A 10,900-nucleotide genomic window follows, 5' to 3' on the forward strand; every position below is an offset into this window, starting at 1 on the left:
ATTATAGAAAAATATCCCTGATGAACATAGATGCCAAAATACTCATCCAGATCCTAGCCAATAGGATCCAACAGAATATTAACTGGATTGTTCACCATGATCACATGGAATTTATTCCTGGGATGCAAGGATGCTTCAAGATTTGCAAACCAATCAACGTGATAGATCACATAATAAGTGAAAAGACAAGAAATGTATGATCTTCTCAATTGATGAAGAAAAAGCATAGGAAAAAATACAGCATTCTTTCTAGATGAATACTGTCTACAGGGTAGGGATAGAGGGAACATACCTCAATATCATAAAAGCCACCTATGAAATAGATGTGAATATCATTCTTGATCGGTCAGCTTTCCCCATAAGGTCAGGGAAAAGTCAGGGATGCCCACTCTCACCACTGTTGTTCAACAAAGTACTAGAAGTTCTTGCCTCAGCAATCAGACAAAAGAAGAAATAAAAGGAATTCAACTTGGCAAAGAAGAAGTCAACCTCTCACTCTTCACAGATGACATGGTCATTTATGTGGAACACCCCAGAAACACCATCCCAAAATTGCTAGAACTCATACAGCAATTCTGCAATGTGGCAGGATATAAAATTAATGCACCAAAATCACTTGCATTTCTATACACTAACAATGAAACAAAAGAAATAGAAATTAAGTAATGAATCCCTTTTACACTTGCACAAAAGACCTTAATATGTCTAGGAATAAACCTATCTAAATAGGTAAAGGATCTGTACTCTAGAAACTACAGAACACTGATGAAAGAAATTGAGGAAGACACAAAGAGATGGAAAAACACTCCATGCTCTTGGATTGGAAGAATAAACTTTGTGAAAATGTCTATACTTCCCAGAGCAATCTACACATTCAATGCAATCCTGATCAAATTACCACTGACATTTTTCACAGAGCTGGAACAAACAAACCTAATCTTTTTCTGGAGCCAGAAAAGACCCCAAATCACCAGGGTTATATTGAAAAAGAAAACCAAAGCTGGGGGCATCACAATGCCTGACTTCAACCTATATTACAAAGCTGTGATTATCAAGAATGCATGGTGCTGGCACAAAAACAAGACACAGAGATTCATGGAACAGAATACAGAGTGGACCCAGAAATGGACCTTGAACTCTATGGTCAACCCAATCTTCGACAAATCAGGAAAGAATATCCAATGGAAAAAAGACAATCTCTTCAATAAATGGTTGTGGGAAAATTGGACAGCAAAATCCAGAGGAATGAAAGTGGACCAAACTATGGAAGGAGCTGAGATTTCCTTCAACACATGAATGGATAAAGATGTGGTTCATCTATACAATGGAATATTACTCAGCCATCAGAGGTATGAATACCTACCATTTACTTCAAAATGAAGGGACCTGGAGGGTATTATGCTAAGTGAAATAAACAGAGAAAGACAATTATCATATGGTTTCACTCATATGTGGAATATAAAAATAGTGCCGAGGACAATAAGGGAAGGGAGGGAATGAGTGGGAAGAATTCAGAGATGACAAACATAAGAGACTCTGGTCTCTGGGGAAAAACTGAGGGTTGCTGGAGGGGAGGTGGGTGAGGGGATGGGGTAATGGGTGAAGGACATTAAAGAGGGCATGTAGTGTGATAAACACTGGGTGTAATATGCAACTGATGAATTATTGAAAACTACATATGAAACTAATAATGTACTGTATGTTGGCTAATTTAATTTAAATTTTAAAAAATCCTTGCAGGAAAGGCTTCCAACAATGAAGACAGTTTGCTGGAAAATTTTGATATTTAACATGTATTCTTGCACAAATCTGATTGTTGTGCTCTACCCTGGAGTTATGAGTTTGCAACATTTGAATAAAATAAAAAAAGATTATCAAATAGGTAATGAAAATATACTTATTCTATAAAATGATTAAATAAACTCCCATTATCATCCAACAATGCTGTATTAATGCAATAGAATATGTTATTAATATTTCATAGATATATAAATTACATTAGATAGATATTTGTGTTTAAGATTTTCCTCTAGATATAAGTTTAGATCATCATATTTTTTGGATCCTATTAAAAAATTTTTTTTTATTATATTATGTTAGTCACCATACAGTACATCCCTGGTTTCTGATGCAAAGTTCGATGATTCATTAGTTGCATATAACACCCAGTGCACCATGCAATACATGCCCTCCTTACTACCCATCACCAACCTATCCCATTCCCCCACCCCTCTCCCCTCTGAAGCCCTCAGTTTGTTTCTCAGAGTCCATAGTCTCATATTTTTAAAGCCCAAGAAATCATTGCTGATTCATTCAAGCTAATTTGTGACTCTTTCTCCTTTTCTACATAGAATATTATGTCATTTGCAAATAGTGAAAGTTTGACTTCTTTGCTGATATAAATGCATTTATTTTGTTGTTGTTGTTGTTGTTGTTGTTGTTGTTGTTGTTGTTGTTGTTGTTGCTGTTGTTTCCTGATTGCTGTGGCTAGGACTTCCTGTACTAGCAGTGAGGGTGGTGAGAGTGGATATCCCAGTGTTATTCCTGACCATAGAGGAAAAGCTCTCTGTTTTTCCCTATTGAGACTATTACCTGTTCTTTTTTTTCCATATATGACTATTATCATACTGAGGTATGTTCCCTCAGCACTACTTTGTAGAGGGTTTTTATGATCATATGGTTCTTATCCTTGCTTTTATTAATGTGGCATCTCACATTCAATGATTTGTGAATATTGAAACATGTTTGCAACCCAGGACTAAATCCCATTTGATCATTGTGAATTTTTTTTCTTTTCTTTTCTTATTGAAGTATAGTTGACATACAGCATTATAGTAGTTTCAGGTATACAATATAGTGATTTGACAATTCTATACATAACCCAGTGTTCATCAATATAAATATAGTCACCATCTGTCACCAAACAATGTAATTACAATCTTACTGTTCTACTTTTCATCTCTGTAACTTTTTTTTTCATTTATTTGTACTACTGAATTCAGTTTGCCTGTGAAGCCATCTTGCCCTATACTTGTGTTTGTTGGAAGAAAGTTTATAGCTGATTGAATTTCTTTGCTGGTTATTGGCCTGTTCAAGTTTTCTATTTCTTCCTGTTTCAGTTTTGCTGTAACTTTTTTTTTCATTTATTTGTACTACTGAATTCAGTTTGCCTGTGAAGCCATCTTGCCCTATACTTGTGTTTGTTGGAAGAAAGTTTATAGCTGATTGAATTTCTTTGCTGGTTATTGGCCTGTTCAAGTTTTCTATTTCTTCCTGTTTCAGTTTTGTTAATTTATGTGTTTCTAGAAATTTATACATTTCTTCCAGATTCTCCAATTTATTGATGTATATTCATATATTTTTCATAATATACTCTGACAATTGTTTGTATTTCTGTGGTGTCATTTCTAATTTCTTATTTTTTATTGTATTTACATGGGTATTTTCTCATTTCTTTTCGAGAAATCTGGCTGGGGGTTTATCAATTTTGTTTTTTATTTTTTCAAAGAAACACCTCTTGGTTTCTTTGATCTGTTCTATTGTTTCTTGTTTGTTTGTTTCTTTGTTTCTATACCATTTATTTCTGCTCTAATCACTATGGTTTGAGATTTTTCTTGCTTCTTGAGGTAGGCCTGTATTGCTATATACTTCCCTTTTAGGACTGCTTAAGTTGCAAAGTTATGGGAACTTTATGTTTTAATTTGCATTTGTTTCCACATACACATTATTTCTTGTTTTATTACATGGTTGACCCACTCATTGTTTAGTAGCATGTTGTTTTAACTCCGTGTATTTGTGGTCTTTCCAGATTTTTTCTTATGGTTGAATTTTATTTTCATAGTGTTATATTCAGAAAAGGTGCATGGCATGACTTTGATCTTCTTGAATTTTTGAGGTTTGTTTTGTGAGCTACTATGTAATCTATTCAGGGAAATGTCCCATATGCACTTGTGCAGAGTGTGTATTCTGCTGTTTTAGGATGGAACGTTCTGAATATATTTGTTAAATCCATCCGTTCCAATGTGTCATCCAAAGGCACTGTTTCCTTGTTGGTTTTCTTCTTAAATAGTCTATCCATCGATGTAGGTGTGGTGTTAAAGATCCCCATTAATACTGTATTATTATCTACTAGTTCCCTTGTGATTGTTAGTAACTATTTTATGTATCTGGTTGCTCCTATGTTGGGTGCATAAATATTTATAATTTTTATATCTTCTTTGATGAATTCTTCCTTTCATATTCTATAGTGCTCTTCTTCTAGTATTACATTATTTGTTTTAATGTCTGTATTTTCTGATATAGTTATTTCTCCAGCTTTCTTTTGACATCTATTTAGATAATAGATGGTTCTCCAACCCCTCACTTTGAATCTATAGGTTTCTTAGGTCCAAAAAAAAGGGGGTGCCTGGGTGGTACACTGGTTAAGTGTCTGCCTTCGGCTCAGGGCGTGATCCCGGCATTATGGAATTGAGCCCCACATCAGGCTCCTCTGCTGGAAGCCTGCTTCTTCCTCTCCCACTCCCCCTGCTTGTGTTCCCTCTCTCGCTGGCTGTCTCTATCTCTGTCAAATAAATAAATAAAATCTTAAAAAAAAAATTAGTAGGTCCTTAGGTCCAAAAAAAATTATTTTGTAGGCGACATAATGATGGGTCTTTTCTTTTCTTTTTTTAAAAATCCATTCTGTCACAGTATGTATTTTGATTTGAGTGTTTAGTCCATTTACATTCAAAGTAATTATTGAGAGATATGTATTTATTGTCATTTTATTATGTGTTTTTTGCTTGTTACTGATAATTTTCTCTGATCCTTTCTTTTGTTTCTGTGGCTAATGTTTTTCTCATATTCTTTAGTGATATGAATGAATTTATTTCTCTTTATTATTTTCATGTGTATTAGTGGGTTTTGATATATGATTACAATTAGATTAGTATATAACATCTTCTGCATTTAGCCATCTAAATTAATTTGTGGTGTTTATGTTTGAACCCATTCTTTACTCCTCTCTTCCTCACATTTTAGTCATATGTTGTTATATTTTATATCAATTTGCTGTTTATTCCCTAGAGTGATTTTTTACAGAAATTTTCATTGTTACTGATTTTGTCTTTCATATCATTATAATGTTACTTATGTTCTCTCCTTTCAATTCAAACAACCCCCTTTAATATTTCTTTCAGTCCTGGTTTAGTGGTCATGGACACCTTACTTTTTGTTTTGTTTTGTTTTGTTTTTCTGGGAAACTCTATCTCTCCTTCTATTCTGAATTATAGCTTTGCTGGATAGAGTAATCTTGGCCGCAGATTTTCCCCACTCACCAATTTGAATATATTATGGTACTCCCTGCCAGCTTGCAAAATTTATTTTGAACAATCTCCTTCTAATCTTACGGGTTTTCCCTTATGAGTTGCTGCCTTCTTTTGTCTGGCTGCTTGTACATTTTTTCCCTTTGTCACTCTATCTTTCCCACTTAATCACAATATGTCTTGGTGTGGATCTGCTTTTGTTGACTTTAATGGGAGTTCTGTGTCTCCTGGATCTAGATATCTGTTTCCTTCCCCAGATTAGGGGAGGTTTCAGCTATTATTTGCCCAAACATATGTTCTTCCTCTTTTTTCTCTCTCTTTTTAGGATTCCAATAATATGAATGTTATGTAAATATGTATTAATTAATTAATTCATTTATTTATTCATTTCAGAGAGACAGAGCACAAGCAGGGAGAGGTACAATCATAAGCAAACTCTATACTGAGCAAAAAGCGTGGCGTGGGGCTTGATCCCACGACCCTGAGATCACGACCGGAGCCAAAACCAAGAGTCAGACAATTAACCGACTGAGCCACCCATTCACCTCATGTAGTATGAATGTTATTTGATAGTGACTTGCCTAAATCTATTCTTATTTTGTGTAATGATTTTTTTCTCTCTTTTGTTGAACTTGATTACTATTACTTTGCATTCTAGATTATTAATTTGTTCCTCTGCTTCTTCCATCCTACTCATTATTGCATCAAGTGTGTTTCTCACTTCATTTGTTGTGCCCTTTATCTCTGCTATGTTGTTTCTTATCGCTGTGGTAAGGGCCTCACTCATTTCTTCCTTTGCTTCCTCCATTCCAGTATGTGTCTTTCTGATCATTATTTTAAATTCCCTATCAGGGATGTTACTTGTATCTGTTTTGCTTTGATCTCTAGCCATGGTCTATTTCCTTTCTTTTATTTGGGATAAATTTCTGTCTTCTCTGTTTGTCTAAGCCTCTGTGACTCTTTTTGTGTTTTAGGAGAGTTACCTACGTCTCCTTTTCTTGAGGGTAATGGCCTCCCACTCCACTGTCATCCTCCCACAAACACTTGTATCTTAATGAAAAATGACCTTTTTGAATTAAAGTTAACTGTATTATTCACTGTGTCCTCTATACCTCCCTGTCAGCAATTATTATTTCCTCCTACACTTCTTTCCATCTTTCTTTTTTTTTTTTAAGATTTTATTTATTTATTTGACAGAGAGACAGTCAGTGAGAGAGGGAACACAGCAGGGGGAGTGTGAGAGGAAGAAGCAGGCTCCTACCAGAGGAGCCTGATGGGGGGCCAATCTCAGAACGTGGGGATCACGCCCTGAGCCAAAGGCACCCCTGTTTTTTTTTTTCATAAATGATTGCTGTCAGTCTAGTTTGAAAGTAATTAACATAAAAATGTCAAGTTATCTAGAGACATACTAGTTAGCCAAATCTAACAAATTTAGCTAACCCTCCAGTGTATCTTGAATTTTAATGAGGTGGCTAATTTTAAGCTTGACTATGCATTCACATTGCACTAAAGTGTCAACTACATCCCAGAGGATTTTCTCAGGAAATTGTCAAGTAATTTGGCCAGATTTTCTCACATAATTGTGATATTTGTATAAAAGAGGAGAAAGGAATAAATATAAATGGATCACTGAGTTTACTCAAAGGCAGCATGATATCTTCAAACAAACGGATATGCCATAATCAAAATACTACCAGCCATACGTTTAGATAGACCTAGATCCCCAGGACAGGAGACCATGCCTTCTACCACTTTTATCCAGCTTAAATATTTGTGGTTTTAACATCTTGAGATTTGTGTAGTTCACTCCAAATTTCACATTGTGGAAGCTGGAAGACCCCATTATTTTGCTTATACTTCAGGGATATTTTTCTTGGCTTAATAAGAAAAAAGCTAACATCAAAATGATTCTATGTTAATTATGCACAGAATGTTATAGACATTTTTTTCCTTTTAAAATATTTCCCAAAAACCTGTTTAAATGTTGGCCAAGGCCTGATTTGTTGTGAACTTGGTGAGATGCCCACTGTTTTCAACAGGATTGAATTAGATCCCAAAGTGTTTCTGTGACACAAATATAACATTATGACAATCAACATTACATGCAAACAAAGGTGAGTCATTAAACAAATATCATGGTGGCTAGTATCTAAAATAAACGATTGAATTTTAAATATATTATTTAATTTTATGTGGTGTTACACCTACCAAAATTCATGATTTTTAATGCAATCAGGACTTAATTCTATTATACTACATGTGAATTCTGCAGTAGAGACTAAAATGAGCAATAAACAGAAAACATCTCTCAAATTTATAATAAATAAGTAGTAGTATTATTTCATTCCCTTATTAAGGTCCATATGGATTTTCTTACTCTATTTAAAATTACATAACAGATAGGTGATGTGCCACTATTATGAATAGCCCTGGAATGTTGTATAAGATATATTTGTCTATTGCTGAATTTTGGAAGATATAATTATTACCAAGCATGGCATGTTAAAGTATTTATTCTAGCTCATGCAGCACAAGTACATATGACAAAACTATCATTTGGTAAAGTTTGAAAATGAAATGATCACTTCATTCAGTGCTAATGGAAGGGGATATAGAAGATAAGAGAAAGAGAGAAGACATTGAATGCCAGAGAGGAAAAATAGATTCTGAACTGTAGAGAGTGGGTTTATATGAAAAGTGACCAACTGACTGGAGACTAAATTTTGAAAGTATTTGGGATGTTCAGGGTTGAGGAAAACTGTGGAGAAAATTATACATGATTGTAGAGTTAATGCAGTGTATTACATAAGCAGTAATACTTCAAGAAAACATTCTTATTTCTAGATGTGATAGAAATAGGGGAATGGAGTGTGAAAGTTGAGCCATCCCCAGTCAGAAACAATTGCTTTTTAGTCATATTGAATGAAAGTCCTGAGCTTCAAGGCAAAGTAGAGTCTAGTTTCATGGATTATAGTCTGCATAGCTGGAAAAAATTGGTAACAAAAATGCAAAGTAGTTGATAAGGTGCGTGTGTGTGTGTGTGTGTGTGTGTGTGTGTGTGTGTGTTTATGTGCTTGTAAGTGTATTAGAAAATGACACTCTCAGTTTTGACCAGGTTCAGGCAAAATTTTGATAATATTGTGAACTAAATTAGATATGTAAATCGGAGATTTGGAAAGTGAGTGATCTCTTTGGAGGGACAAGTAGAACTGAGAATGGATAGAGTCCCAAGAAAAGAGATAAACATAAATACAGAATAAGTGGAAGCTAACATTGATAGAAAGAGCAAACTAATAATGTAAATATATCAACATAAACAGTCAATTACATAAGGGAAATTAATAAAAGGAAGATCTATAAATAGATGATGAGATAATGATTTAAAACAAATACAAAACATACAGGTGATAGAGGTATGAGTATGGATACAGATATGAACATATATCCAAGTTAACTTAAGAGCATCTCAGGTTATGCCTGTTAATTATTAACCGTTCTCTGCTTACTCTTGAAAATGCCTGTTTTCCAATGATAAATTTTAAGAGCTCAGTGGATAGATATAAAGATATACATATATAGATAAATATAACTAGTGTACATGTGTTCCTAATTTTCTGAGTTCGTAAATGTGTTCTATATATCAACTGAAAATTATTCTATGAATTCTTCCTATGAATTTATTCTAAATTGAGCATAGATATATTCTACTTTAATATTATAATTGCTGCAAACATGCTCTGTGACATAGAAGCCTCCTGAGTGCTTCTTTGACCTCCACGTTTTTCAGGCTGTAGATCATAGGGTTTAACATTGGGGTAATAACCCCATATAGCATGGAGATGAGTCTGTCTCTCGCTGGAGAGTGTTGGCTGGAGGAAGGCCGAATGTAGGTAAATATTGTTGTGCCATAGAACAGACAGACCACTAGGAGGTGGGAAGCACATGTGGAGAAGGCTTTGTGCTTCCCTTCCACTGTCTGGATCTTTAGAATGGTGGATATGATGTAGATATAAGAGACAAATGTGATTAGGAAGGCGCTTATCCCCAGGATGCCTCCCACCACTAAAACAAGCATTTCAGCTACATAAGTGGATGAGCATGAGAGGGCCATCACTGGTGGGATGTCACAATAGTATTGGTTAACTCGGTTGGACTTGCAAAAAGACAGGCGGAATGTAGACACCGTATGGAGGAGGGAATTGAGAAACCCTGCTGCCCAGGTCCCAGCTGTCAGCTGGATGCAGCGAACCTTGGTCATTATGAGCATGTAACGAAGGGGTAAGCAGATGGCCACATACTGGTCATAAGCCATGACAGCGAGAAGGAAGACTTCAGTCCCTGCCAGGGCCACCAGGAAATAAAGCTGAAAAGCACACCCAAGGAAGGAAATGCTTTGCTGCTCAGTGAGAAGGTTCTCCAGCATTTTGGGGACAGTAGCTGATGGACAGAATATGTCTAAGAGGGATAAATTTACCAAAAAGTAATACATGGGTGTATGTAGCTTCTTCTCAGTCCCAATGGCCAAGAGAATGGCCCCATTTCCTACCAAGGTGACCTGATAGATGATGGCAAAGACCACAAAGAGAGGGTAGCGCACCTCAGGGAGGTCAGAGAGCCCTATGAGGATAAACTGAGTCATGGTGGTTACATTGTAATTATCCATCTTCTCTCTCCACAAGGGACTTTCTGGAAGAAATGGAACAAACAGACACAGGTTAGACGAAAAAGCCAAGGAAACTAGTGATTAGAAATTCTTGGAAAAATTTTGGTGTGTGGTTGATAAATTCTGTTGTTATGATAGAGATTTAATTTATTAAAACTGTGAAAAACATCTCTTGCATTCATGTTTCTTGAAATAGTCATCCTCAGTTCTTTATAAAGAGGAGATTTCTGTGCTCGCTTTGGCAGCACATATACTAAAATTGGAACGATACAGAGAAGATTAGCATGGCCCCTGTGCAAGGATGACACGCAAATTCGTGAAGTGTTCCATATTTTTGAGCCTTGCATCGGAAACTGGGGATGTACTCTATGGTGACTAACATAATATAATAAAAAATCATTAAAAAAATAAATAAAGAGGAGATTTCTAAGAAATGAAGGAGACATTTAAAAATTTGCATTCTCAGTAGAACAGTTGTGGATCTTTCATCGGTGTTTGGGATATCACAATTCATTGAATGTTCACGGTGTTTCTCACACCTATTCAGACATTGACATTATTTTGTCTTGTATTACCTAAATGTGTACAATTGTATGCACTAGCTAAAATCTAAGTAACTCAAAAGTGGAAGCTGTGCATTTTACATGATATACAATTTTAATAATTGTTACCAACTAGCAGATATACGGTATATTTGTCTAAATAATTATTCAGTATAAGAATGGATGGTGTGTCTCCTGTTCTGATGAAGTGTTTAACTGGTAAGAAATAAATGTGGGAATGCTTTTATAATTCCAAATTATAATTTATATATGAATATTAATATTTTTTCCACAAAGACTAAACTTTAATAAAATTAAAATAGCCTACAAAATATAAATAAAGCCATATATATATGTGTATGTATGTGTATATATATATATATATATATATA

At 35.0% G+C, this 10,900-nt stretch overlaps 1 protein-coding gene and 1 non-coding gene across 2 annotated transcripts; one reads left to right on the forward strand and one right to left on the reverse strand.

The window, feature by feature from the left end:
- Nucleotides 1-9,018: 9,018 nt before the first annotated feature.
- On the reverse strand, nucleotides 9,019-9,966 carry LOC103680620 (olfactory receptor 5V1-like). The gene has a single exon (XM_008710119.2). It carries the CDS (start codon nucleotides 9,964-9,966, stop codon nucleotides 9,019-9,021), a length of 948 nt encoding a protein of 315 aa, XP_008708341.2.
- Nucleotides 9,967-10,195: 229 nt separating this feature from the next.
- On the forward strand, nucleotides 10,196-10,302 carry LOC121100870. The gene has a single exon (XR_005832652.1). It is a non-coding gene; the product is annotated as a U6 spliceosomal RNA (small nuclear RNA).
- The last annotated feature ends 598 nt before the right edge of the window (nucleotides 10,303-10,900 follow it).

This window comes from Ursus maritimus, unplaced genomic scaffold (genome assembly GCF_017311325.1).
Source record: "Ursus maritimus isolate PB19 unplaced genomic scaffold, ASM1731132v1 scaffold_5, whole genome shotgun sequence".
Taxonomy (NCBI): Eukaryota; Metazoa; Chordata; class Mammalia; order Carnivora; family Ursidae; genus Ursus; species Ursus maritimus.

What these genes read in the sequence shown, in the direction of transcription:
- LOC103680620 (XM_008710119.2), bottom strand. Translation starts at nt 9,966, where the DNA reads ATGGATAATTACAATGTAACCACCATGACTCAGTTTATCCTCATAGGG.